The sequence below is a fragment of the Chiroxiphia lanceolata genome, chromosome 11 (genome assembly GCF_009829145.1).
Source record: "Chiroxiphia lanceolata isolate bChiLan1 chromosome 11, bChiLan1.pri, whole genome shotgun sequence".
NCBI lineage: Eukaryota > Metazoa > Chordata > Aves > Passeriformes > Pipridae > Chiroxiphia > Chiroxiphia lanceolata.
Window position 1 is genome coordinate 12,373,315 of NC_045647.1, and position 25,598 is coordinate 12,398,912.

Here is a 25,598-nt window from a genome sequence, read left to right on the forward strand (position 1 = left end):
CATCCCCTGAGCCCCGGGACGGGCAGGGACGACAAAGGACCTGTTGGCCACCTCACCACCTCACCCCAACCCACCGTCTGCTGGCACGTCCCTTCACCAGCTACCAAAATATGTCCCTCCCATGGAACGTGGGGTCACCCAAGTTGCTTGGGCCCCCTTTCCAAAGCCAGTGCCCGCTCCAAGGCCAAAGGGCTCACTCACCCTGCACCAGGTATTCCTCGAAGAGCATGGCCGTGTCCCCCACCAGCTCCAGCGGCCCTCCCACGGGTGTCCCCCGGCCTCAGCCTTGCCTGCACCACCCTGTACTTTGCACGGGGCGGCCGCACTGTGCTCTGTGCTGCTCTTATCTCCCATCTGTGCCGAAGACGGCAGCTCTGGTGGCACAACACAACGTCCCCGCTAGTACAGAGCTTCTGTGAGCTCCCTGGGCCGGGGGCTGGCCCCACTGCTGGTGCTGCTGACACCCCTCATTTGGAGTTTAATGAGTTCCTGTGCTGGACCCAGCCCAAAACATGACCTTGCTGCAGCTTTGGGGAAAGGGAACATGAAATGGGGGTGTAAAGGGGTGCAGAACCAGTATAAACCAAAAGAAGTTGCATTTGATGCTGCATTTTATTGTGCATGCTCGCCAACTCCAGCTCGAAGGCTCAGCCAAGCTTTGTGGAGGGTTTTGTCTGCTGCAGTCACCCAGGGAGAAGCAGCACACAGGAAAAGATGCCTGGCTGGATGCAGCCCCTTTGGAGACATCCCAGTGGTGGATGAGCAGGGAGCAAAGCCAGGCACAGAAATCCCCGTGGTTCCTGAGGCTGGGACTTGGCTGTGCTCCAGCGCTGGCCTGGGCAAAGGCAAACCCGGCTGTGTCTTCTCCAGAGGTGCTGAGGTGATGGTTATTAAACCAAATCCTACCGTGGCTGCTGCTTGTGCCATGAGCACCGGGACCAGGGGGATGATGCTGTGTCCGCAGCCCCCTGCAGGCACACCAGAGCCACTCCACGCTTCCCTCCGTCTGTACCCCTGGCAGCCCCGCTGCCCTCTCCGGCCCTGCCTGAGCAGGCATGTCCCAGCCAGGGGAGTTCATCTCCTACGCCCGAGCTGGGCCATCAGCTCGGCATTGGCAGCCGCCTTGTCCTGCTGCTCCTTTTCTCTGGCCAGGTCGAGTAGGATCTCCAATAAGTGTGTGTGGACATCAAGTGACAGGGACACCTTCCTCCCCTTTTTCCTGGGAGCAGGTCTCTTGGTGGCTGGGCTCGTCGGCCAGGGCAGTGCTTTCCTTGCTGACCCCTCTGGCAGCAGCAGGCTGGCTTTGTCTGGATGAGACCCTTCCCCAGAGCCAAAGTCGCCCCTCCTCATTTTGGGGAGAGCTGCCAGCATCTTGTTAGTGCCGGTGGTTTCCTGGCTGGTCAGGTTACCTCCATCCCCAGCTCTGGGGGCTGGCGGGAGCCGCTCGAGGTTCAGTTCCTTTCTGGCTGTTGCTGGTGCCCCGAGGACCACCAGGAAGGTGAGCAGCATCCTGCCTTGCAGCACAGCCGGGAGCGCCTGCAGGGAGTGTGTGGTTGAACATCACCCCCCCATCACACTGCCATGGCCCCACAGCCCCCCCAGCAGGACATATCCCCACCAGGGTGCCACATGCAGACCCTCCCTACTCCCCATGCCAACTGGGGGTGGTTCACCTCCCTTTTGGGAAGACCTAATTTTTCCACCCTGATTTTAACCTTTTTGAACAGGGCGGGAAGTTTTGAGGAGGATGAAGGGGATGTGGGAATCAAATCAGTGGGGTGCCCCTGTCCTTTCCCACAGCCCCTGGCCAGACACTGGCTCTCAGCTCCATTTCACACTCTCCAGCCCTTTGTCACCCTGGGTAGGGGACATTCCTTCTTGGGAGGCTGCCTTGGGAGTGTGGCTGCTCCCCAACCCATTACTGCCCTTTGGCCGGGGAAAGGTGACGTGCCTGGGATTTCGGGGCTGGGCAGGCTGTGGGGCTTCCTTCCTCCCACGCCTTCCCACAGGGTTCCTGGGCTCTCTGGGGCAAAAGCCAAGCTCCCTAGGAGGGATATGAGCCACCTGGCCCAAAATACACAGCAGATTGGTGGCAGTGGGGTGACAAGGGCATGAGTTATGCTGAGCCTCCACCCCATCCCTCACCCTGGTCCCAAGGAGGGCCCTGGGGGTTCCAGGGTGCTGTGATGGGAGGTGGGGGTCAGAGCAAGTGCAGGGGCACTGCTGCACAAATCCTGCTGTATTGGTGCCTCTCCCCCAAATCAGTCACCCAGTCAGGTTTGTCCAGCTGGAAGGAGAAAAGTGAAAGGCATCCAACCTGCTGCAACTTATCTCCTGGATTAAACCCTTTGGAAAGTCCCAGAGCAGGTAGCCAGAGGTGGTTTAACTCACCTGGAAGTGGGCAATGAAAAACATCCAAACCCTTTCAACCCGTTTCCCAGCTAAAAGCCCCTGAAAAGCACCACTGAGGGCACAGCCTCACCATTTCCAGCAGGTCCTCGTCTCCCCGATGCTCAGGCAATGCTCCCACAGTGCAGGGACCACGAGCTGGGTATTTGCCCTGCTCCCTGCCAAGCCCTTGCTCTTATCCTGTCCCAGCTCCACCTCTGACCCGCAGAGGGGGTGACAGTGACATGGGGAGGAGGGAGGGGGGAGGAATGTTATTAATACATTTTGTCTAACAGCAGATGAAATCATCCCGGGATGTGGGTGGGCGTGTGCCCCCTTGCAGCTCCGTGAGCTGCATTTAGAGGGGGTTCCAGGAACCTGGGGCATCTCAGTCATAATTGTTTCATGTCTGACTTGTGAGATGTTTCTTCTCCATCTAATTAGGCCTGTCAGCCTTCCTGCTCCTGTCAGCCTTAAGGAAGGGAGAAAACATGCATATTGGTGCTGGCCGATGGCCATGGCACTGGCTGTGAGTACCAGCCCTCTGGGCATTGTGCCTCAGGAGGCTCCTGGATATCTCCCGGTACTGGTCTGATGCTGTGTCCTGATAGACTTCCTGGCCCTGGCCAGCTGGAGGACATATCTGGAGAAATGTCACCTCCCTGCCGTTCCAACTGTTTTGCAGCCCACCTTCACCGAGTCTAACTGTGATGCCACCAGTTTGCAGCCTACCTGTACCAGTCTAGTCTGGCCCAGCCCCTCTACCAGCTGCCCGTGGTAGGTAACAGCCTGTAGGTATTGCTGTGGGGTGAGTCCCACATGGAAGGGCTTTGCCCCAAAGCTCCCTGCTTAGGGACTGTGGGAGCATCCCAGGTCTCTCAGGCCAGGCAGGAACCTGCATGAGATGAGCTGGTGAGTGCTCAGCCCAGAGGGCTGGCCAGGGCAAGGAGCCAGGGTGCTTTGGGTTCAGACCACTGGGGGTCTACCCACCCTCATGACCGCAGGGTGACCGGTCCTATGCCACCCTCCACAGCAGTGGCAGGGAGTGGAAATAATGCTAGCTCTGTTCCTCCTCCTGGGGACAGCCAGGAACTCACACCCAGCAGCCAAAATTAGCACTGATTCACACAGCACATCATGCAGCACCACAGACCCACGTGCTGACACGTCAGGGCCTGGACAGGGGTCATGGCCTGGCTTGCGTCAGCTGGGCATGTGCTGGGCACAGGGATGGGACATTGGGTTCCCTCAGGGGGTTGAGGAACCCCAGCTAGCACTGCCAGCAATGGGCAGCAAGAAAGGGCAACCCAGCTGAGGTGGGCAGGGGGCATGCCTGACTCAAGAGCCATCCCCAAACTCCACGGGCATCTCCAGCAGCGTGCCAAGAAGCATGACACCTCCCTGTGAGCACAGCTTTAATATCACATCCCCCTCACATTAGTACACATATACATTCGCTGTATACAGATATACACAGAGAGCAGCGGTATGTGTGGGGGCCACAAAGCCCCCCAGCGGCCCCTCAGGCCCTGGGGCAGTGAGGGGCACATTCCTGTCAGCCCTGGGGTTGGGGGGAGGCAGGGGCTGCGACCCCGGGAGCCGACATCACTTTCACAAAGCCTTTGAGAGTAAGCGTGGGCAAGCAGGAACCTCTTCTAACATAGCACCATCCTCAGGGTTTCCCTGACGGGCCAGGGATGCAGGTGAGTACCCCACGGACTACCGACTGATGTGCTGCTGGCAGGCATGTGAGCTGGGGGGGCAGCACATGGAGAGAGCTTCCAGTCTCCCCACAGGTCATTGCCAAACCATTGCAGCCACAAAAGGGGAACTGAGCCCCAGCTGAGGTTAAGGTGAAATTTATTCAGATGGAGCTGGTTGCAGGGTGGGGGTGGGGGATGATATGCAGGGGGGTACTGCCCAGGGATGCAAGCAGCTCTCCCAGCAGAGAGGGGAGGGGAGCCCAACCCTGCCAAGTCCTTCTGGCTGCCAGAGATGGGGGACAGGGATAAGAACCATCCTATTGGCAGCAAATAATTTAAAAATCAAACTGGAACAGCCCAGGAAACTTTCGTGGGGGTTCAGAGCCTTGGTGGGAGGTGGTTTCCCATTTGATATAAATTTCACCTTAACGACAATAAAAGTGGTGTGATATGAAAAACCCATGAGCAGCATAAAGACACATTAGAAATAGCACCAGGTTCCTGCCAGGGGCTGGTGGGTACGTGGCCCCTGCCACGGCGGGCAGCCCAGCCCCAGCTGGGGTGGCAGCCGGGCCCCACCTCCAGGCAACCCTGCCTGCCGGGACACTGCCCACACCTACACCTTTGGCTGCCCTACCGTCTTGCCACTGGCAACATCACGGGCACCTGTGGAGAGAGGAGAGGTGGTGTCAGAGCCGAGGTGAGGGACCAGCATCGTGCCCCCAGCTCTGCACTGCTGAGCCCACAGCACCGGGTGGAGATGCTGCCAGGCCTGCCGGTGCCGGTGGCTGTGCCAAGTCCTGCCTACCTGCCCCTGGGTGCTGCCTGCAGTGCAGCTCACACTCCTCCTTGCTGTCGAAGCGGTTGAGGTTGCCCTGGCAGCCACTGTAGACAAAGGGCCGGCACTCAGTGACTCTTTGGTTGTAGTACCAGCGCAGGGTGTAGTGCTGGCAGTGCCCCTCATCCAGCGGCAGGCTGCAGGGCTCAGCTGCGGGGGCAAACGGTGATGGTGAGGGCAGGCAGGAGCTGGCAGCACACTGGCCGTGCAGGCAGCCAGGCACACTTGGCAGAGGAGGGGAAACCCCAGAAGAAGAAGGCAGGGGATGGCTCCCAGCTGAGCATGGGCAAGGTTTGGCTGGAGGGGGCACCTATGTGCTCTGCCCAAGTGCTGGAAGTGAGGGCAGGAGATGCCGCTCTGGGCAAGCCCTCTTCCAGGGGCAGCCAGCAAAGGCTGGAGAGAAGAGCTTGGAGGGAGGTGGCATGGGGACATGATGGCCACAGCACACCTAGGAAGGGTTGTGGGGGGACCCTCTGCATGCTGCTGCCCTTACGGCTTCCCTGATCTCCTGGGGGCTGTGGGATCCCCTCCTGCAGCTCATGACTTGCAGCACAGGAAACTTGCCAGGGGCAGTTTCCACAGCAAACCACCCATCACTGCTGGTGATGGCTTCAGCAAGGGGAACAGAGTGTGAAGTCTGCATGGTGTGTACAGCACTGTGCTCTGATAGGGAAGGCACAATGTACCCAGATACCAGCAAGAGGGCTGCAAATCCTAAATCCACACAGCCAGAAGGCACAGGGACCCACTACCAGGCAAAGGCCTGGGGCAGCCCCGTGGTCACCCCAGGTCATCCTCAGTGTCAGGGAAGCTCACCATCCATCACAGGTTGCTCCGAGCTGTCCATCTCTGGGGCCTCATCATAGTCCTCCTCCTCCCCATACATGCTGTCGTACTCGAGGTCATCGGTGTCGAGATTGATCTCCCTGTCCTGCCCTGGGAGACAGCACCAGGCATGAGCAGCTTTTGCCACGCATGTGGAGCAGGGAAAAAGGAGGACAGGGAGATGACAGACCCTCCTCCTCTTCAGTGTGTGATAACTTGAGCACAGGGACTGTGTGAGTGCTGCCAGCGGACTCTGTGAAGGGGAAGAACATGGCACAGGCATCAGGGAGGAGGTGAGGGAGTCTGGGGCACTTTCCCCTTCCTTCCCAGGGGAAATCCACGCCTGTCAGGTGCAGAGCAGTCAAGCACTACCACAACACTTCTGCAGCCTGACAGGATACATGGACAGGGGTTGGGGACCTGGGAACACCCTCTCCTCTCTGTGCACCACAGACCAGGGCTGCCAGGGGCTTCTGGAGGATGGACAGGCAGGAGAGGCCCGGGGAGACAGCACCCACTTGTAGCCCAGCAGGATGGGGACAGGGGAGGGCACAGGCAGGCACACATGCCCATGGGGCCAGATCTTGTAGGTCCTCTGGGCTCTCCATCACCTGTTTGGCCATGCTCCCTCTCCTGGCGAACGATTCTTCCTCCTCCCTGGGCAGAGCGGAAGCTGCTCCTGGCCTGAGCCCCCCAGCCTCCTTGGAGAGAAAGGACCCACCTCATCCCAGCCCACCCCTTGCTTCCATCCCTCCAATCCCACTCCTCCAGCCCACCCTCCCCTCCAGCACTCCTGACCCCTGTAAGATCCCTGCCCCAGCTCTGACATCCAAGCATGGATGGGGTGCAGTCCTCGTGGTCCGTTCACAAGTTGGGCAGACCCTGGCAGCCCCCAGACCCCGTTGGTACTATCCCAAGCCAGTTGTCCTTGGGGATCCCTGCTGAACCATCACTCCTGCCACACACCGTTCCTTCTCCCTGTGCACGCTCCCACATGGATGCTGACCCTGACTGAGGGGGTCATGGAGGGCCCAAGCCACATCCAGCTCCCCAAAACTGGCGGCACACTTGGGTACCAGGACCCTTCGGTGCCACACGTGCGGGGCAGGGGGGTAGAAAGGAAAAGCTGCAACCTGAGTGCTCACGTGAATCCAGGTGCCGTGGGAAGTGGCTGCCGCAGGCTGTGGGAGAGAAAAGGCAGATGTCAGGGGCAGTAGGGCCAGACCCCCAGCCCCAGGGCAGCAGAGGGGGTGCTCACCACAGTGCTGGCTCATCTCCTGCCTGACGAAGGCACGGATCTCGTCCTCCTGCCGGGCACATGGAGGGGCAAAGGTCCCACATTGCAATAGGGGATGGTGCAATTAAAGGGGAGGAAAAACCCTTTCCCCAGGCCCCAGCAGAGCCCGGAGGTGGGGGCAGCCCCCTCCATCAGTGGCAGTGGGATCAATCCAGCACCCCTTCCCACCCCGGTGACCCAAGTGCCATGAGTCTATGCTGGTTCCCTCCTGTTTCTTACCGTCAAGCCTGGCTCCCCCTTCTCCCCACGGAGCCCACGGGTGCCAGGACTGCCCTAGGGACAGCAGAAAGAAGGTGGGACACTGGCACTGGCTGGGGCTCCACCAGGCAGGGCCAGGCACCCGCTCACCCACCTGCTCTCCTCTCTCACCGGGGATGCCGGGAACGCCACGTGCACCCGGCACTGACTGTCCAGGGGGGCCTCTCTCCCCCTGCAAAGGACACATGCTCAGGATCTGGCTGGTAGTGCTAGAGTCTCTCTGCTCTCCTCAGCACTATGGATGTGCTGCTTTCCCCACCCCTGCACCCCAGAGATGCCTGTGCAGGCTGGGATGGGGATGGGTCCAGCTCACATCAAGGACAAGCAGGGTTGCAAACCCCTCAGGCTCCTATCCACTGGGCAGGGGGACACAAGGGAGGACCCCAAAGCCAGTGATCTGACAGGGCAGAGAGCCAGAACATAACTTCAGATGCCACCAATCCCTCATCCACTCAGGGGACTGGGCTCTCCTTTCCTAACAGCCTCCAGAGAGGGACCAGCCACCCGTGGTGAGGACTCACCTTCTGGCCCTGCATGCCCTCAGGGCCTCGTGGGCCAATGCTCCCTGGGGGTCCAGGGGGGCCAGGAGCACCATCATTACCCCGGGGACCGGGGCCACCAATAATGCCAGGGGCACCCTGCAGGAGAGCAAAGGGTAAGACCAGGGGTGTCAGAGACCCTGACCCCAAAGCAGGCGCCATGGGCATCCTCTGACCCCACAGCTGGGCATCCCTGAAGCACTGGCAGTGGTGACTTCTTGTAAAGAGTGGGGAGAGCTGTTGTCACTCATAGCTCAGTGATATAATTTAGAGCAGTGCCAAATGACTCTTCTGGGAGCATCAGGCTCTGATGTGCTTCTGATCAAGGCCATATCCTGGTACAAGCAATGATGTGCAATGCATCCCATCTCTTTCCAGCTCACTCACCCGGTCTCCTTTCTCCCCCTGATCTCCTTTGGCACCCTGCTGCCCGTCAAATCCCCGGTCACCCTGCAAAGAGGAAGGGACAGGCAGCAGGGGACAGGTGGGGGGGTAAAGTGCCAGCACAGCTTTTCCCAGTACTGCTCTGACCTACCTTGGGTCCCATGAGCCCTTCCTTCCCTGGGATGCCCGGTGGTCCCGACAGACCCAGTTCTCCCTGGGGGACAGAGTAGATGTCCGGCAGCCATCAGCCATGTGCTCCTGTCCCACCCTGGTGTCAGTGAGGTACTTACCGGCTCACCTTTCCTCCCTGACAGCCCCGAGCGCCCCGGGATCCCCGGATCCCCCTACAGCAGGCAGGAGAGAGGCAGAGCAGTCAGTCCTGCACCCCTCAGTGCTCACCCCAGAGCCACAGGCTGAGGAGGGGACCTCATGACCCTGTTGCAAGGTCAAGGTCCAGCCTCAGCCATCTCCCTGCTCCCACTGGCTGGCGGAGGGGATCCAAAGGGCCGTAGCCTCCAGGTAACATCTAGGCTCCTGCAGCACCCTGCGGGCACCCACTCACCTTCTCACCCTTCTCCCCATTGAGGCCACAGGCACCTTTCATGCCCCGTTCACCCTGTGAGGATGAGGAGGGGAGTCAGAGCTATGCCACGCTGGCACTAGTCCTGGCCAGGAGAGCACCAGCAGCCAGAGAGAACAACCCACCTTGAGGCCACGCATGCCCACGGGTCCCATGTCCCCCTTCTCTCCCCGAGCTCCAGGGATCCCGTCACGGCCAGGCTGACCCTGTGGGAGAGCACACAGTGTGACAGGGGTCCGCTCCTGTCCTATAGCAGGGTGGCAGCAGCACCAAGATGCAGCTCCTCACCGGCTCACCAGGCTCTCCCAAGGCTCCAACCTCTCCCTGGGGAAGGCAAAGGTATCAGTCAGGGCAGGCAAAGGGAATGGTGCCATCAGCAGTGGGGTATGCTCAGCTCCTTACCTTCTGCCCACCAGGGCCGCGTGCCCCAGGAAAGCCCGTGGAGCCCTTCTCGCCTTGCTCACCCCTCATCCCCTGCAAGAAAAACCCCAGATCGACACAGGACAGAAGGAAAAACTCCAGCCACTGCATGGCCACAGCACAGCTGTGGTCACCCCTGAGGCTGGATCCAGCAGCTCCCCTTGCACCACGTCAGGGTGCACAGAAGCATCAGCCCATGGGGCACAGGGATGCCGTCATGCCCTGCTCCCTCTGTTCAACGTCCTATCAAAAGCCCTCCATGGTCCCCAACCCAGCCACCCCTGGTCCTGCACTAGTCCCCCCAGCCCTGTACCTTCTCTCCAGGCATGCCTTGCTCCCCCTTGTCCCCCTTGTCCCCTTCTGTGCCCTTCAGGCCTCGGTCTCCCTGAAAAGGGGGAAACACAGGGAGGGGTCAGGGGATGGGGAGAAGCTCAGACACACATCAGGGTGGGGGGGACAGACTCCCCGTGGGCAGGGACAAGGGAGTCCATAGCCAGGCTGAAGGAAAAGAGAAAACGTGCTCTGCAAGGGAGGGTCCCTCAGCAGGAAGAAGTTCCCTCACCACCTCCCAGAGGGACAGGGAGGATGGGAAGAGGGAGGTTAGGGACAGCTCTTACCGGCTCCCCTTTGCTGCCCCGTGCTCCAGGCGGCCCCTCCACCACCACAGTATCGCCCTGTACACCCAAAGGAGGGAGACAGGTGGGGATGAGCAGCAGGGTCAGGGCTGCTGTCTGCTCTCCCACTGCCCCCCCCCGCTCCAGGGACTCACCTTGTCTCCTTTAGGTCCTGGGGCCCCAAGGTCCCCCTGTGAGGAAGGTGAGATGCTGCAAGCACGCACAGTGGGGAACAGGCAGCACCTCCCTGGAGACCCCAATCCCTGGAGGTGCATCATTTGCCCCCTGCAGTTCCCCAGCCCATAGATTCCCTTACCTTGTCCCCACGCTCCCCCCGGTTCCCAGGCAAGCCCTGTGGGAGAGAAGAGAGGGTTGGTTAGGGAAGGGCCTGGATCGGGGTGCAGCTGGGGAAGGGAGGTACTTACCACTGGCCCACGATCCCCTTCTGGCCCTGGGCGCCCGTCTTCACCCTGTGGGAAGGAAAGGATGTGAGAAGGGGGCTTGGAATGGGGGCACTCCAGCATCATCTCACCCCAGGAACAGGTGCAGGTCTGGCTCAGAGTCCCCTCAGGGCTGACAATGTGGGATTTTCTGTCCCTGCCTGTGGGCACATGGGGGGCTCTGGCAGTACCTACCCGTGGCCCCGGGTCTCCACGCTCACCTCTGGCTCCTGGCAGCCCAGCCCCTGGAGCACCCTGCCAGAGGAAGGCAACAGTTGATCCCTGTCCTCCCAGCCCTGTCATGTACCCCCCATGCCAGGGGACACCCCACAGTCCCCAGCATCTCTCTGGGTGCCTGGCACTTCTTCAGGCTCCCATGTGTCACCATCCAGAGCGGGCTCAGCACTCTCAGGGGGGGTGTCCCTGCAGCCACCTCCCACAAGAGAAGCAGCATCACACTCTTCATGCTATAGGGTTGTCCCCATCCTACCTTGTCACCCTTCAGGCCAGGGGCCCCTTGTATGCCCTAAAAGAAAGGAGAAGGGTGAGCAAGCCACAGGAGGAAGACACTGCCAGGTGCACTGCAAAGCATTCCTCAGACTCCCACAGCTGTTCTCACCCAGTACCAGAGACCCTGGCAACCCCCAGGCTCAAGGGCCAGGGAAGTGCCGGGTGGGTCCCTGTCCCCCTGTCTGAGCCAGCAGAGGAGCCAGGGTAGAGCCTACAGCCCCAGGAATGCTGTGGCACCATACTCACAGCGGGCCCTGGGGGCCCCACAGGTCCTGGTGGTCCAGCAGTGCCATCTCTGCCTGGAAAGCCAATCGAACCCTGGCAGGGAAAAAACAGTGAGTGGGCAGGGACTGTGGCTAGGAGGCAGTGGGGCTTGCAGGGGCCTTGCTGACACTGTCCAAGGGTCCAGTGTCACTAGGACCAGGTTCTGGTTGCAGTCTTTACCCTCTCTCCTGGGGGACCTGGAGGGCCAGGCTGCCCATTGTCCCCTCTCAGGCCTGGCTGTCCTGGCGTCCCAGCAATGCCTGCTAAGCCTGGGGGTCCTGGTAATCCTGGCAAGCCAGTGTCCCCCTGAATCAGGGAAGAAAGAGATGGGGCCCAGGAAAGCAGCCCCTTAGGACTGTGCTTTTCCCTTGGCCAGCAAAGCTAGGGCATCACCTGGGCATTGGGGATGTGATGAGAGCCAGGGTGACATGGGGGCAGGAATTACCTTCAAACCTGGAGGCCCATCCTGTCCTGGTGGACCCCGTGCACCGACACCAGGTGATCCCTGTGTGGTGGCAGAAAGCATGTGGCACATTCCCTGGCTGGTGGGCACAGGGGTGCCAGGAGCACTGTGACATCCAGAGCATCCCCCTAGGGCTGGGGAGCCCCTCTGGGAGCAGGGAGCACGTACCTTCTCCCCTTTGGCTCCGGAAGACCCCTTGGCTCCCTGTGAAGACATCAAGCCCCCAAGAAGGGCTGGCCAGTAGGTGACAAGGGCACAGATCCCACACCCCGACAGCAGCCACCGCCCCCAGCATCCACCCCAGCATCCACATGCCTCCTACTCACATCTTCCCCAGGATCTCCTGGCTCCCCGAATCTTCCTGGCTCCCCCTGGCAGGAGAAAACAAGGAAAAAGTAGGCATATGGGAGGGTGGATTGGGGCAACAGCTGCAGCTGGATCCCCACACTATGGCCAAGCAGCCAGGAAGCCCAGGGTCCCCAAAGCCCCCTCCTCACCATCCTCCAGGGTAGCACCCACCTTCTCGCCCTTGGGGCCTGGCAAGCCTCTGTCACCCTTGGAGCCCTGTGGGGGGAGAGCAGTGTTAGGGGAGGGAGTGGGCACAGGGCTGGCTTGTCCCACAGAAGGCAGGGGTGGTGGGAGGGGGGAATGATGTTAATGGGGGGAACAAAGTTAATGCGGGGGGAAAAGTTAACAGGGGGAGATTAGGTTAGTGTGGGTGATGAGGTTTATGGGGCCAACTCACAGGCTCTCCCAGCACACCCTCCAGCAGCACTGGCTCTCCCTGCAGGGACACACAAGTGATCAGACATGCCCACAGCGTATGCCAGCGCCAGCTTTGGGGGCTTTGGCAGCTCCCAGGGGTGGGGGTTCCCCCACCTCCCACCTTCCCACCCTGGCTTCTCACCTTCTCGCCTTTGGGGCCAGGGGGGCCAGCGATGGCCTGGGGCACAGAGGAGAGAGGGGGCAGGTGAGCAGGGCTGCATGGGGATGCTCCCCCTCATCCTGGCCAGGAACACCAGACAAGGCAGCTCTGAACTCACCTGCCCCGGGGCTCCAGCATCCCCTGGCTCTCCCTTGGGACCGGCAGGGCCCGAAGGTCCTGGCATGCCCTGGCACAAGCAGCACAGCCCTCAGCCTCAGCTGCAGACACTCCAGGCTGAGCCTCATGGGGCTCCCGCTGGGATGGAACAGGGTGAGTAGCAACATACCATCTTCCCAGGCATCCCTGCCTCGCCGTCCTTCCCTGGCACGCCATCCCTGCCTGGCACACCAGGCTTCCCACTCTCCCCCTGCAGACAGTAGGAGTGGGGCTGGGCCGTGGGAGTCCAGGCAGCTCCCCAGGCAGCCCTGAGCACCCACAGTGAAGGCAACCAGGCAGGAGGGACACAACACACTCACCACTTGTCCCGGCTGCCCGGGGACACCTGGTGGGCCCTGCAACGGAGACACAAGCAGAAATCAAGCAGCACCTCAGGCACCAGGAATGGCCAAGGGGCAGGTTCGGGGGGTTGCAAATACCTACCCCTGGGCCAGGGGGGCCGGGGGGCCCTGGCAGCCCCATGCTGCCCTGGGGACCAGGCAAGCCCTGCAATGGAAACAGCCTCATCAGAGAGGGGGCAGCACAGCCAGGACCTTGGCTGCTCCTGTGGGAAGATGTGGTGGGACTGGATGATTTTGGGGAGGCTGGATGGCTTTGGAGGGGCCATGTGGGTGCTAGTAGGGATGGTGTGAGTACTCACACGGATGCCGGAGCCAGGTTCCCCTGGATCACCCTGAAAAGAATGCACTTGCATCAACCCAAAACCGTTCCAACCCACCAGCTGCCGCAGTCACAGCCATGTCTCCACACCTGGATTCAGGCCAAAATGTCCCTCCCTCCAGCCCAAAACTTCCCAAAATGTGGCCCTCCCTCCAGCCCTCAAATCTGGCAAGGCACCACTTCCCTCTGCCAGGTTGGAGATGGCAATGCCAATGCAGATGCCAATGCCATACCTTGGTCCCAGCTGGGCCCTGGGTCCCTGGTGGGCCAGTGCTGCCCTGCAGAGAACAAGGAGACATGGTTGAGGTGGTGCTTGTTGCTGGCTCAGGACAGGGAGAGGGCAGCAGGGCTGCTTGGTCCCAGCACTGCCACCCCACCCCTGCTCCCTGGGGGAACACCCAGCCTGGCTGATGTCTCTCTTGCATGTGGTACAGGGTGGCATCTTACCGGAGGTCCTGGGGGTCCTGGGTCTCCCTGGTTGCCCTGAAGGGAGAAAGAGATGGAGTCACTACAGGGAGGGGTTTCCGCCAGTGAGGAGGGGTTTCCATGGGTGAGGAGAACCAGACAATGCCAGTGGCTCTGGAAAGCACCCACACCAAGTAAGACAAGCCTAGATGGCTCCTGCTAAGATGCAGGGAGCCAAGCACCCACCCCCACAGCAGCGTGACCCCACAGCTTCACCAAGAACTCATGGCTAGGAGCCCCCAGGTGTGTGCTGAGATGGGGGAGGCACAGGGACACAGGGGACACACAGACACCTACCGGACGTCCCAGCACGCCAGGGAAGCCTGGCAAACCCTGCAAAGAACCACATCGGAGTCAGTGGGCAAGCAGGAACACCCCACTCCCACACAACCCTGCCTCCCTCCCAGGGATGCTCTCCATTCCTGTCGTATGGTACTCAGCCAGGGTGCTTATGGAAGGTAGGTGTGGGGGAAGGCCCCCTAAAGGCCTCCAGGGCCTGCATGGGGTGGGGGGAAAGGAGATGAAAGAGGCATGAATGCTCCCACTGGTGTTGGTGGAGGCTGGTGTGGGACCACAGGACCTTTCCCCACTCCCAGCCTGCATCCCTCCACTATGTCCCCACTCACCGGCTTCCCCTCGGGGCCAGCCAGCCCTCTCTCACCAGGGAGACCCTGGAGCAAGAGATGGAGACAGGGTCAGTGCCAGGCAGGGGTCTGGGGTCAGTGCTAGGCAGGGGAACAGTGCAGTACTCACTGGGGCACCATCCCTGCCCTTCTCACCGGGCTCCCCTCGGTCACCCCGCAAGCCACCTTCACCCTGCAGTTGGGACAGGCACAGAGTCACAGGACAGGCAGGGACCTCCCCATGATGTTTCAGGGCCTGCTGACACTCAAAGAGGGGTGCCCCCAGCAGTGCCCCCATGCAGGGCTTTGCTCCATGAGGCTGCTACTTTGGCAATGGGACAGTTGTGACCTCAGACCTTATCTCCTTTGGGTCCCCGCTCGCCCTCGACTCCAGGCTCACCCTGTGTTGGGAAGAAGACAGATGCCATCAGCCCCTGCTGTCCCTCTGCCCTACCATCATCCCCAGCCCCAGCTGATCATGTTGCCCTGGCTCAATTGCCTTGGTTGCCCCCCTCCTCCCTGCCCAGCCACACACCTTCGCTCCCTTGGGTCCAACGGGGCCACGCTCGCCAGGAAAGCCCATCAGGCTGCCCTCCACCACGTCTGCCTGTGGGCAGGGAATAGTCAGGGCCAGCACCCAGGAGACCCCAGGAAGGTCCCGTTGGGGGCACAGCCCTCCCCAAGACCCTGTGCCAAGGGACTGGACATGACTATCCATCCCCAGATGTGCAGGCTGGCATCCTGAGGATGGTCACCAGCAACAGCCATCACCTACCTTGGGTCCTGGGGGTCCTTGGGGTCCAGGCAAGCCATCCCTGCCCTGGGAGGGTAGAGAAATAGCTTGAGCACCAAAGAGGACAACAGGGCATGGGGGAGCAGAGCCATCCTGGTATGGCCACTCCTGGCCTCCACAGGGCATCTGCCAGCCTGTTTGACAGCCCTGTGTCCCTTCAAGAGGGGCACAACACAAGGGGAGATGGAGTGGACCATCTCCCTCTCCCAGCTCACCTGCTCACCTCGGTCGCCCTTCTCGCCCCGGTCGCCCTGTGAACACAATGTGATGGCTGTCACAGCGCTGTCCCCAAGCCCCTGGACCAGGTGCCCCAGCCTCCCCCTCACACTTCCACACACACTCACCTTCTCACCGGGTCGCCCAGGTTCCCCCAGCTCCCCAGCCCGGCCTGGCACCCCGGGAATGCCTGGCTTGCCAGGCTCCCCAGCCTGCCCAGGCAGGCCCTCGGGACCCCGCTCACCCACGGCCCGGCCCATGGGGCCTTGGGGGCCAGGGGTGCCTGGGTCCCCCTTGTCACCTTTGGGTCCTCGTTCGCCAGGGAAGCCTAAGGAGCCCTGCAAAACATAAGCCACGCTGCAGAGCCAGCCCTGCAGCTGTCAGCCCCTCCGAGCCCCCCAGGGCTGAGCTGGCTGCACACCCCTCCCAGCCAGAACAGGTACCACGAGTGGGGCAGCATGTTGGGGCTTGGTATTGAGCCTGGCTCCGCTCACCTCTCGGCCTGGGGGCCCCCTCTCTCCTGGATCCCCCCGACTGCCCTTCTGGCCCCGCAGTCGCTCCGACACAGGCAGAATTGAGTCCGAGCTCCCATCATAGGCACCCGTGAGCTCCTTCAGGGATGAAATCTGGGAGGGAGGAAAGACACACCAGTCAGGACATCAGTGCAACCCAGCTGTGGCAGCACCCCACAGCCCTGCTAAGCTGCCCTGGATTGCTCAGATCTCTCACCACCTCCCATGTCCCCCTCCTGCTGCCATGTGGCAGGAACAAACCCCAGCCCAACAGCCAGGAAATACATACCTTGATGCCAAGCGCTTCCAGGCTACGTTCAACATTCTGCAATAAAGACGTTAAAAACCAAGTGGGTGTTAGCCTGCTCCCACTGTCAGGGCTGTGGACAGTCCTCTGTCCCCCAGAGCTGATGTCCCAGTCCAGCAGTAAGGACAGGGACTCACCACTGCAGTCCCAGGGTCTCCACGTACTCCAGGGCTGCCAGGTCGTCCCTAGGTTTGCAGAGAAAGAGGGAATGAAAAGACGTGCAGAGGTGCATTAGGTGAGGTGAGCAGTGCTGGTGCTGACCTCAGAAGGTTTCAGAGTTAACACTTTTGGTGCTGCCTGAACAGGGGCTGTGGTTGCCACCACCCTGGGGTGCTGGCAACTTGTAAGGCTCAGTGCTGGGTACTCACCGGCTCTCCTTGCAGCCCGGGCTCCCCTGGGTCCCCCTGAAACACAGCAAAGGGGTCAAGGGGGGCAGAGTCAGGCTGCCTGGCACCAACTGCAGCACCAGGGTCCAGCCCTGTCATCTTGGGAGCCTGCCAAGGACTTGTTCCCTCTGGCACAGGGTCCCCCAGACCTTTGCCTTGAGGAGCTCTGGGGCAGGAGCACACTTACCTTTGGTCCAGCTACCCCACGGAGGCCTGGGGAGCCCTGGAAGACACAGAGGGGACACAATGGCACGCAGAACCCATGGACACAGGGCAGTGCCCTGAAGGAGCCATGGACAGGGGTCCTGCCTGACTCCAGGGTCTGGTGCTGGGTGGCACTGTGGGCTCGAGAACTACGCACCTGGCCTGGGGGGCCGACCTGCCCTGGGACACCGGGAAGGCCAGGGGGGCCGAGAGGGCCTGGCACACCTCTGTCCCCCGGCTCACCCTTGGCACCGCTGCGGCCCTGATGAGAGAGCTGTGTCACCCCCAGGACCTGGGACCCAGGGACATGTACTCAGCAGCCCCCATCAGCACACTCCTCTGCAGGGAGTACTCACCTCTCTGCCAGGTGGTCCTGTATCACCTTTATCTCCCTAACCAGGAGAGAAAGGAGTTAGAGGGATGCTGCCTCATTCACATGCCCCAAAATGATTGTCCTGGGCCAGGCAGGGAGGAGCCACCAGACTTGTGGAGATCACAGGGGGACCGTGCAGGGACCACACAGGGACCACCCCTGGCTCATCCCCTTACCTTTCTCCCATCCTCTCCTGGTGTTCCATCTTCTCCCTGGGGACAAAGGCTGCCAGTCAGAGCCTGACTTGACCATCTCAGCATGGGTACCACACAGGACAGGGGGTTGGCTCAGAGCTTTGCCACATCCTCCCCTCGCCTTTGTGTCGTACTGGGATCACTGTCCCTCAGCACCCCTGGGAGAGCTCCAAAACCCAGCCCTGGTCCCCCTACTCACATTCTTGCCGTTGAGGCCGGGTTTGCCATCCTCACCAGCTTTGCCCTGGGAGGAAGAAAAGGCAGTGAGAGAGGCCCCCTAGCTCTCCACCAACCAGGGCCTCACCGCAGCCTCAGGGTGCAGGGAATGGGGAGCTGGGCACAGAGCAAGCCTCAGAAGATGGACCCAGCTGGGATTCAGCAGAGGGCATGGGGCAGGATGTGTCCCCAGGGTGTAGAGAGGCTTGTACTTACAGGGATGCCAGGTGGTCCCAGTGGGCCCACAGGGCCAGGTGGTCCCTGCTCCCCACGCAGCCCAGGCAGCCCCTGCAGGGAAAGGAGATGGAGGGAGCACAGGGCAGCAGGGCATCCATCTGCCCCAGTCAGCTCCGGGAGGAGGGAGTGTGACTGGGACAGTGGTACGCTGCTGGGTCCTGCTGCACTGCCCCAGACCGAGAAGAATGGAACAGGACATCAGTCCCTTGAAAGTACAATGGCCCCAGCAGGAGCACAACCAAAACCTGCCCTCTCCAGAGGTACTTACATCCCGGCCAGGGTCCCCCTGCTTCCCCGGGTCCCCCTGCAGACAAGGAGAAGGTGAGAGCAGGGACACCCCTATCCTGCCAAAGGCTCCCCCCCCGGAACATCCCGAGCCTGGAGTAGAGGGTGTCCAGGGGAACAGCTCCTCCAGCACCATCATCCCTCCATCCCACAGCTCCCACCTGCAGTGCCCAGGGACAGCCATGTACCCCACTCCCGACCATGCTCACCCGCAGCCCAGCAGGGCCCGGTGGCCCAGGTTTGCCTTCCAGCCCATTGCGACCATCCAGACCTGGTGGGCCGCGGTCTCCCTGTAAGAGAGTAGGGCAGGAGTGTTGGAGCTGTGAGATGGGATGGGGGTGTCATGGGGCAGCCCCCAGCCCCCAGTCCCCTCACCTTCTCTCCTGGAAGGCCTCGGTCCCCAGGGTCACCCTGTGGGGTGGGAAGAGCAGTGAGCATCATCTCCCACGAACAGGAGATGAACAGGGCACAGGTCCCCTGCCCAGATCCTTGTGGGAATGAGGACACTCACCCGTGCGCCGGGGGAGCCACGGGGGCCCTCCACACCCTGCAAGAGAGAGACACGCTCAGCACTGGGGCACAGGGGGAATAGGAAGAGATCCTGGGTGCTCACCAGCCACTCTCTGCACACCAGGATCCCCAGCTCTCCTGCAGAACATCATCGCCTGCCATGCTGCCCCACCACTTCCCACACCAGGGACCCAGCACCTACCCTCTCTCCAGGCAGGCCAGGGGAGCCGGAATCGCCGCGGGCGCCCTTCGCGCCATCCTCGCCAGGGTCCCCAGGGTCCCCCTGCCAGGGAAGGGCACTGTGGTCAGAAGGTACCGCCCTGTGTTGAGCCTTTGCCTGAGCACATGCTGAGCACCTCTGTGGTTTAAGGGTGGGATGATAGCAAGGGTCTCAAAATAAGAGATTGAAAAAGAAGTGGCTGGACTCAACACAGCCCCTGAGGGGCCAGAGAGAGGTCACAGAAGAAATGTACCGGGCAGCACTGCTGAGCCAGGAGCCAACTTGGCCATGGCTTGGGACCATGATGCCACCCAGCACAGAGCACAGCCTGAGGCCAAAACTGCCCTGACCTAAGCTGGGCCATAAATGCAGAATGCCAAGAGTGTGGGGTGCTGCCACAGGACCCCTGTGGGGCTGGGGTCAGGAGCATGCTGGCTCCTTTGGGGACCTCAGCCCTACAGGGACCTTGCAAAGTGGCACCTTCCTCTCAGCCCTCTTGACACTCTCAGCCTTCCTGACACTCTCAGGAGTGTCAGCCTACATGTCCCCCAGATCCCACATGCCCCCCAGATCCCATGTGCCTCTCAGCTGTGGTGCACATCAGCTCCACATGGCAGGGGCTGTTTTGGGCAGGGAGGGCTTGATGGACCATGATCCCAGTGCCCAAGCAGAGCCCAGCAGGGGACAGAAAAGGGTATCCCAGCATCAGCATCCCAGGGACTCACTCATTACCTTCTCACCCTTTTCCCCCACTCCTCCAAGCCCCACGTCGACCTGTGGGGCAGAGAGGAGCTGTCAGAGCACTCGGGGCAGGGCAGCAGCCCCTGGGCAGGGAGAAGAGAGGGCAGAGCTTACTGTTCGTCCTGGGGGTCCAGTAGGCCCCTAAAAGAAGGGCAAGGGAAATGGGTTAAGAGGAGCTGGCATGGACCCAGGGAGGGCAGGGCTGTCTCTGGGGTGGGGGCCACACATGGTTCTGTGTCACTCACCGGCTCCCCACGGTCACCCTTGTTCCCTGGTGCTCCAGGGCTGCCCTGTGGGAAAGAGGGATTGGGTGAGAAGGGGAGAGAATGGGGGACCCGTGGCGTAGTGGAACCCCTAGGGTAAGTGTGGGTGCAGGGCGATGGGGTGCAAGGTGTGGTGGTGTCCATGGAGCAGTGGGCACACACAAGGGGGTACTCACGTTCCTGCCTTCAGGACCTGGGTCCCCTGGGTCACCCTTCTCCCCAGGGAGGCCACGATAGCCAGGGAGGCCCTGGTTGGAGGGTAGAGGGAGGGTGTGCATTAGCAGGAGCCACCCCAAAGGCCACAGGCATCTCGCCTACTCCAGGGTGCCCCCCAGCCCCGCACTTACCCGGGGACCCCTGTCTCCAGGTTTGCCAGGTGGACCCGCTTCACCCTGTGGGAAAAGAGGGGGTGAGTGGGGGGCAGTGGGGAGGGGTACAGTGGTCCTGGTGGGTCCTCACTTACCGGGGTGCCTTCGTCACCCTTCTCTCCTGGTTCTCCCTGTAGCACAGGTCAGCAGGCACCGGTCAGGGTAGAAAAGCACAAGTCACCAGCATCCCCCTGCTCCCTGCCAGCCCCCCATCTCCTCAGGGCCACAGTGCCCCATGGTCCCTGGTCCCACCTCCCTTTTGCCCCATACTACCTCCTTGCCTCGCATCCCAGTCTGCCCCGGGGTGCCCGCTCGGCCCGGCTCCCCCTTCTCCCCCGGCTCCCCCGGGTCACCCTAGGCAAGGGAAGAGGCAACAGGTCAGGGCAGCATGGGGGTAGCACAGGGGCTGCCAGGGGGAGAAGAGGCACAGCCTGCAGCCCCTCCAGAGCCCGATGGACAGATGGATGGATGGACAGATGGATAGAGGGCAGAGCTTCCTGCAGTGACAGTACCTTCGGGCCACTCCTGCCTGTGAGGCCAACGATACCCTGGTTGTTGAAGAGAAGAGCACGTGTCACCAGGAACCTCAGTGACCCCGTGCCAGGGTAGGGACCAGGACCATGAGCCAGTGCCCCGGGGTGCACTCAGACTCACCCGATCGCCCTGCTCGCCTTTGGGACCAGCTGGTCCTGGGATGCTCGGGCCAGGGGCACCCTAGACACAAAAGGATGCAGCGTGGAGCAACGGCACAGGCACCATGAGTCCAGGGAGGTCTATACCATGTGCCCTGTGCCTTCCATCCTCAGGCAGTACTCACACGGGCACCTTTATCTCCTGTATCACCCTTGGGGCCAGGAGGTCCTTCTGGTCCTGGGAATCCTCTCTCACCCTGGAGCAAACAAAATCAGCAGGCCAAACCACCCCCTTTTTCCCCACTGCAGGAAAAATGGGGAAAAGCCAGGCCTGGGACTAGGACAAGCATCCCCTCAGGTCAATGCCCAGCTGTTCAATCCCCCTCCCAGGCCATGGCCATGCCCAGTGGATGCTGTTGCAAGACAGGAGGGCACAGCTAGGGCAGGGTTACCTTCTCTCCTCCAACACCAGCCACGACAGGAGCCTGAGGGGGAAGCAGAGGAGACTGTGCTGGGCACTGCCCATTGCTCCCTGTCCTGAGGCTGGGACAGGCAGAGGTGGACCCGCTGGGCAGCATCACTTACTGGCTTGCCAGGTGGTCCTGGATCGCCCTGTGGAAAGACAGGTGTCATCGTCAGCCCCTTCCCCACCCATCCCTGCCACCCCACTGGGACTCCACTTTGCTCTCACCTTCTCTCCACGGGGGCCAGTCAGCCCTGGAGCTCCCTGTGGCAAGAGAAGAGACCTCAGGGGCTGGAAGTGCCTGGGGACATGCCCCCAGGGCATGGCAGCCCCTGCTCCACAGCATCATGACCGCTGCCTCAACTCACCTCTCTGCCTGATGGCCCTGGGCGCCCCGGGGCTCCTGTCTCACCCTGCAGGAGAGGAGGAAGAGGAAGGTGTCAGGGGAATCCTGCCACCCCATTCCAGGGTGGCTGCTCCAGTGCAGAGCAGGCATCACTCCAGCGTGGCCAGAGTCACTCCAGCACATTTACCTTCTCACCCTCAGGGCCCGGCACACCACGGTCCCCCTGCAGAGCAAAGCAAAGGAGGGTTTCAGGGACCCTTCCTCCCTCCATGCCACACTGTTTCCACCCCACACTGCCCCAAAGCCCTTCAGAGCCCAGCCCAGCCCTTAATCCCATCCAAGACCACTGGGTTCTGACAGCAATACCCAGACACAGCCATCATGGAGCCACAGGGACATCAGGACCTGCCAATGCTGTTGAATGGCACAGTCCCTCTCCAGTGCCATCTCACCTTCTCTCCTGTCTCTCCCAGCTCTCCTGGTGCCCCACGGTCTCCCTGGTGCAGGAGGAAAACAGGGTCAAGGGCAGCAGGACCCATGAGGGGACATCATGGGTCCTGACACAGAACCCAGAGCCCTTCTCATCCTGCCAAAGGCAAGGTGAGAGCGTCCCTTCAGTCCCTGCACCACTCACCTTCCTGCCCTGCTCCCCTGGTGGTCCCCGAGGGCCCTGCAAAGGAGGGTAGAGACTGTCCGAGGCTGTCCAAAGCGGGTGCCTTCGGGGCTTGGCTCACCAGCATGGCAGCTCCTTCTCATCTTACCTTCTCTCAGGAAACTCACCCGATCTCCTGGGTCCCCGGGGCGGCCAGGCGACCCTGGGAAACCTTCTGTGCTATCACCCTGGGGATTAGGAAAGGTGACAGCCACTCCCATGACAGGGGGATGCCCATGAGGTGGGGATGGGAATCCCCCCTGGAGAGTGGTGTGAGGTCCAGCCCCAGCAAGGGAGCATCCTCTCTTACCTTCTCTCCCTTCAGGCCAGGGGGCCCGGCAGGTCCCCGGGGCCCAGGGTCCCCAGGCAGGCCCTGCAAGACAGAACAGCTCAGCCCCTTGGGATGCAGCTTGGCCCTGGGGACACACGGCCACTGCAGCCCTGCTCCCTTCTGCTGTCCCTGCTGGCCTAGGGGTCAGACTCACCGGGGATCCAGGCTCCCCTCGAGGTGCTGCCCCATCCACAAGTCCGGGGGGGCCCTGCAGAGACAGGGGTCAGCTCCTGTGTGGTTGCACTGGGGGCTCAGTCCTTCCCAGTACCCTGAAGGGCTGCAGTGCCCTTGGACATTCAAGAGACCTCCATCCAGGAGGGCAGAGGAGTTAGGGAAATGCAGAGACACTCACCCTTTCCCCTCGGTCACCCTTTTCTCCCTGTGAGGGCAAAATTGCAAATAAGGGCATGTCTGTGCTCTTCCCACGCCCTACTCAAATAGAAGGGGAACACACTGGGCAGAGCCCATCATCAGTGGTATCAGGGCACGTGCACACCATGTGCCTCTCCCCACACTGCCCAGTGCCAGCAACAGCTCACGTAGGTGTAAGTGTGTGCAGATACAGCTGGTGGGGGCACAGCCCACAAGCAGGACCAGGAGAAGTCCACGGGGGAGCAGCTCCAAGCTGCTGACTGTTGTCCCATCCATCTGTCCACACATCCCCCCAGCCATTCCCACACAGCACCGGGAGGATGTACCTTTACAAACTCTCCTGGAGGTCCTGGTGGCCCCATGGGTCCAAGTGGACCGGGGGGTCCTGGATCACCAAGGGGCCCCCGTGGGCCAGGGATCCCAGGGGGGCCAGGGTTGCCCTGGAGGACAGAGATGCTCCATTAGCTGGGCCTGTGACGTGGGCTGGGGGTTCCACATCCATACCCCCAGACCTACCGGCACACCTGGCTCCCCTCTCCGGCCTGGCAGCCCCTGTTCTCCGTCTGTGATCACCCTGGCCTCTCCCTGAGCAAGGACAGGGAGGAAAAATCAGTGTTCCCATGTGCCCTGTTGTGTCCCCAGTGCAGGATAGGGGCCACAGTGCCACAAGGCCAGGAGTCTGGCAGGGAGATGGCGAAACCCTGGGGTCACCCAGCCACCAAATACCAGGAGATGCCAGGGACCAAGATATGCCCACCAGGGTCCCCACTGCTCCCCAGGGACCCCCATGGGGCAGCCCCTGCTCATCACCTACCGGTTCGCCTTTCTCCCCCTTTGGGCCAGAAAGTCCCATTGGCCCCCGTGGTCCCTGGGAAGGAAAGATGAGAGTGAGAAGGGGTGTTGGGTGTGAGTGGGTCTGGGGAGGGCTTGGGGCCATACTCACAGGATCCCCTCGGAGACCAGGGACTCCCTGGATGCCCTGGAAAACAACAGCTCAGGAGGTGAATGCATGTCCCTGCCAGCTGGGGGAGCAAGGATGGGATGGGATGGGATGGGATGAGATGGGATGGGACGGGACAGGACGGGACGGGACGGGAGCTCCAGCCAAAATAGGGAGAGATAGTCCCTTCCCAGTACACTTGGCCTGGGTACACACACAGGAGGCAGCAGTGACTTTGCCAGCTACTGAGACAGTACAAGGAAAAGGTAGGCAGAGGCCGGCTCAGGGAGCAGGCAGGGCGATGGGAAGAGCCGACCATGCAGCAGCAGACCCAAGGGACATCCCCACTCACCGGCTGCCCAGGTGATCCAGGATTCCCTGGGCGTCCAGGGCTTCCTGGTGTTCCATCAGCTCCAGGGAATCCCTGTAGGACAGAGAAGCATCACACCAGCACCTGATGTTCTCCAGCACTGCCAGCCCCCCCCCCCCCAGTGCCCCAGGCAGTGCTGCTTCCGGCACTGGGAGCCCAGGGCAGCCCCATGGTAGAGCTGGGTTCAGGGGTGCCTTTCCCCTGTGTATTGAGCTGGGATGTGAGGGACCAGTGTGGGGCTGGACTGGGGCTCTTCAAGGGGATCCCTCCTCCAGCCTGGGTGAGGAGGAGAACAGAGGGATGAGGGGTACAGAGAGACCCTGGGGGCCAGGTCACTGTGCCCAGGAACCCTGGGATGTCTGGGTGAGGGAGTCAGCAGTACTCACCCTGTCCCCCTTCTTGCCTGGACGCTCGATGCTCTCTCCTGGTGGACCCCGTGGCCCTGGGGGTCCTGAAGGGCCAGGCAGCCCATGGCGACCCTGGAGGGAGAGTGGAGAGGATGGGCTGGGTAGCAGGTAGTGGTCAAGAGTTGCTCCCTGTCTACCCCTGTGGCAAGGGTTGGACAGGTTCTTGCCCCACTCCCACCTGCTGGCAGGACAAAGGGACAAGGGAACAACAAGGACATGGGAACTATGTCACTGCCTCTGCCAGGGATCTGTCTCCCATCTCCCCCCCTTCAGCAGGATATTACCGGCTGGCCAGGGGGGCCTGGTGGTCCCACCCGTCCTTGTTGTCCCTGCAGAAACAAAGTCAGCGGTGAGCATCCCCTGTGGGCTGGCATCAGTGTGGTTTAGGGGATGCAGATGCCCCCCAGAGCCATCAGCTGGGTGGGGACACCAAAGCACTCACTGCCTCGCCACGGTCCCCCTTCTCGCCCTGCAAGGGGACAGAGGGAAGGGGTTATGGGGTGGCACCCCAGCTGTTTGACTCCTCACTGGGCAGCTTCCCCTGTGCACGGCAGACAGTAGGGATGCTCACCTTGGGGCACTGCACAGTGCAGGGCTTTGGCTTTGGCTCTGGCTCTGGCTCTGGCTGGCAAGACAAGACAAGTCTGTGTGAACCCAGGGGTGGGAGAACCCCCTGGCTTATATAGGGCTGCCCCCAGGCCACACCCCCTGAGGCACTCTGACCTTACCCTGGTGGAGATGATGGTGCAGAGGTCATCGGTGAGCTCTCCCTCCAGCTCTGCCAGGTTGTCGCCATGGTAGATGTACCGCGGGTCCTCACTGGTGACCATGCGCCGGAGCTGCTCCTGGTCTGCCCCCTCCAAGCCCACTGCCAGCACCTGCACTCC

At 61.5% G+C, this 25,598-nt stretch overlaps 2 protein-coding genes across 2 annotated transcripts in view; both read right to left on the reverse strand.

Annotated features, from left to right (window-relative positions):
* Nucleotides 1-856: 856 nt before the first annotated feature.
* LOC116792396 (urocortin-3-like) lies at nt 857-3,384 on the reverse strand. The gene is made up of 2 exons (XM_032699300.1): nt 3,379-3,384; nt 857-1,536 (listed from the first exon to the last, which is right to left on the reverse strand). The coding sequence occupies exons 1-2, from the start codon at nt 3,382-3,384 to the stop codon at nt 1,075-1,077; spliced, it is 468 nt and encodes a 155-aa protein (XP_032555191.1). The 3' UTR covers nt 857-1,074.
* Nucleotides 3,385-3,790: 406 nt separating this feature from the next.
* COL7A1 (collagen type VII alpha 1 chain) overlaps nt 3,791-25,598 on the reverse strand; it is a 31,154-nt gene continuing 9,346 nt past the window's right edge. The window contains exons 28-120 of the mRNA XM_032699343.1: nt 25,440-25,597; nt 25,283-25,324; nt 25,154-25,180; nt 24,996-25,040; nt 24,691-24,783; nt 24,287-24,358; nt 23,938-23,973; nt 23,809-23,862; nt 23,511-23,579; nt 23,321-23,434; nt 22,975-23,001; nt 22,777-22,830; nt 22,602-22,664; nt 22,420-22,479; nt 22,274-22,309; nt 22,092-22,136; nt 21,827-21,862; nt 21,662-21,706; nt 21,522-21,557; nt 21,416-21,442; nt 21,283-21,315; nt 21,016-21,087; nt 20,853-20,912; nt 20,711-20,746; nt 20,472-20,552; nt 20,294-20,329; nt 20,178-20,222; nt 20,007-20,078; nt 19,813-19,857; nt 19,682-19,708; nt 19,559-19,600; nt 18,809-18,889; nt 18,608-18,643; nt 18,472-18,507; nt 18,306-18,386; nt 18,080-18,115; nt 17,791-17,862; nt 17,558-17,602; nt 17,341-17,376; nt 17,148-17,183; nt 16,949-17,053; nt 16,775-16,810; nt 16,570-16,605; nt 16,339-16,386; nt 16,184-16,219; nt 15,877-16,008; nt 15,511-15,720; nt 15,382-15,417; nt 15,149-15,193; nt 14,909-14,980; nt 14,730-14,774; nt 14,504-14,566; nt 14,377-14,421; nt 14,048-14,083; nt 13,733-13,768; nt 13,519-13,563; nt 13,266-13,298; nt 13,049-13,111; nt 12,925-12,960; nt 12,735-12,815; nt 12,567-12,635; nt 12,431-12,466; nt 12,269-12,307; nt 12,043-12,087; nt 11,850-11,894; nt 11,692-11,727; nt 11,506-11,565; nt 11,241-11,366; nt 11,043-11,114; nt 10,777-10,812; nt 10,482-10,541; nt 10,272-10,316; nt 10,163-10,198; nt 10,002-10,037; nt 9,850-9,906; nt 9,546-9,617; nt 9,215-9,286; nt 9,101-9,136; nt 8,938-9,018; nt 8,795-8,848; nt 8,523-8,576; nt 8,384-8,446; nt 8,236-8,298; nt 7,831-7,947; nt 7,404-7,481; nt 7,271-7,324; nt 7,013-7,061; nt 6,888-6,935; nt 6,366-6,455; nt 5,945-6,007; nt 5,746-5,865; nt 4,900-5,079; nt 3,791-4,757 (exon numbers count right to left, since the gene is read on the reverse strand). Coding sequence (XP_032555234.1) covers nt 4,708-4,757; nt 4,900-5,079; nt 5,746-5,865; nt 5,945-6,007; nt 6,366-6,455; nt 6,888-6,935; nt 7,013-7,061; nt 7,271-7,324; nt 7,404-7,481; nt 7,831-7,947; nt 8,236-8,298; nt 8,384-8,446; nt 8,523-8,576; nt 8,795-8,848; nt 8,938-9,018; nt 9,101-9,136; nt 9,215-9,286; nt 9,546-9,617; nt 9,850-9,906; nt 10,002-10,037; nt 10,163-10,198; nt 10,272-10,316; nt 10,482-10,541; nt 10,777-10,812; nt 11,043-11,114; nt 11,241-11,366; nt 11,506-11,565; nt 11,692-11,727; nt 11,850-11,894; nt 12,043-12,087; nt 12,269-12,307; nt 12,431-12,466; nt 12,567-12,635; nt 12,735-12,815; nt 12,925-12,960; nt 13,049-13,111; nt 13,266-13,298; nt 13,519-13,563; nt 13,733-13,768; nt 14,048-14,083; nt 14,377-14,421; nt 14,504-14,566; nt 14,730-14,774; nt 14,909-14,980; nt 15,149-15,193; nt 15,382-15,417; nt 15,511-15,720; nt 15,877-16,008; nt 16,184-16,219; nt 16,339-16,386; nt 16,570-16,605; nt 16,775-16,810; nt 16,949-17,053; nt 17,148-17,183; nt 17,341-17,376; nt 17,558-17,602; nt 17,791-17,862; nt 18,080-18,115; nt 18,306-18,386; nt 18,472-18,507; nt 18,608-18,643; nt 18,809-18,889; nt 19,559-19,600; nt 19,682-19,708; nt 19,813-19,857; nt 20,007-20,078; nt 20,178-20,222; nt 20,294-20,329; nt 20,472-20,552; nt 20,711-20,746; nt 20,853-20,912; nt 21,016-21,087; nt 21,283-21,315; nt 21,416-21,442; nt 21,522-21,557; nt 21,662-21,706; nt 21,827-21,862; nt 22,092-22,136; nt 22,274-22,309; nt 22,420-22,479; nt 22,602-22,664; nt 22,777-22,830; nt 22,975-23,001; nt 23,321-23,434; nt 23,511-23,579; nt 23,809-23,862; nt 23,938-23,973; nt 24,287-24,358; nt 24,691-24,783; nt 24,996-25,040; nt 25,154-25,180; nt 25,283-25,324; nt 25,440-25,597 — 5,528 coding nt within the window. The 3' untranslated portion in view covers nt 3,791-4,707. The remainder of the gene's footprint in view (nt 4,758-4,899; nt 5,080-5,745; nt 5,866-5,944; nt 6,008-6,365; nt 6,456-6,887; nt 6,936-7,012; nt 7,062-7,270; nt 7,325-7,403; nt 7,482-7,830; nt 7,948-8,235; nt 8,299-8,383; nt 8,447-8,522; nt 8,577-8,794; nt 8,849-8,937; nt 9,019-9,100; nt 9,137-9,214; nt 9,287-9,545; nt 9,618-9,849; nt 9,907-10,001; nt 10,038-10,162; nt 10,199-10,271; nt 10,317-10,481; nt 10,542-10,776; nt 10,813-11,042; nt 11,115-11,240; nt 11,367-11,505; nt 11,566-11,691; nt 11,728-11,849; nt 11,895-12,042; nt 12,088-12,268; nt 12,308-12,430; nt 12,467-12,566; nt 12,636-12,734; nt 12,816-12,924; nt 12,961-13,048; nt 13,112-13,265; nt 13,299-13,518; nt 13,564-13,732; nt 13,769-14,047; nt 14,084-14,376; nt 14,422-14,503; nt 14,567-14,729; nt 14,775-14,908; nt 14,981-15,148; nt 15,194-15,381; nt 15,418-15,510; nt 15,721-15,876; nt 16,009-16,183; nt 16,220-16,338; nt 16,387-16,569; nt 16,606-16,774; nt 16,811-16,948; nt 17,054-17,147; nt 17,184-17,340; nt 17,377-17,557; nt 17,603-17,790; nt 17,863-18,079; nt 18,116-18,305; nt 18,387-18,471; nt 18,508-18,607; nt 18,644-18,808; nt 18,890-19,558; nt 19,601-19,681; nt 19,709-19,812; nt 19,858-20,006; nt 20,079-20,177; nt 20,223-20,293; nt 20,330-20,471; nt 20,553-20,710; nt 20,747-20,852; nt 20,913-21,015; nt 21,088-21,282; nt 21,316-21,415; nt 21,443-21,521; nt 21,558-21,661; nt 21,707-21,826; nt 21,863-22,091; nt 22,137-22,273; nt 22,310-22,419; nt 22,480-22,601; nt 22,665-22,776; nt 22,831-22,974; nt 23,002-23,320; nt 23,435-23,510; nt 23,580-23,808; nt 23,863-23,937; nt 23,974-24,286; nt 24,359-24,690; nt 24,784-24,995; nt 25,041-25,153; nt 25,181-25,282; nt 25,325-25,439; nt 25,598) is intronic.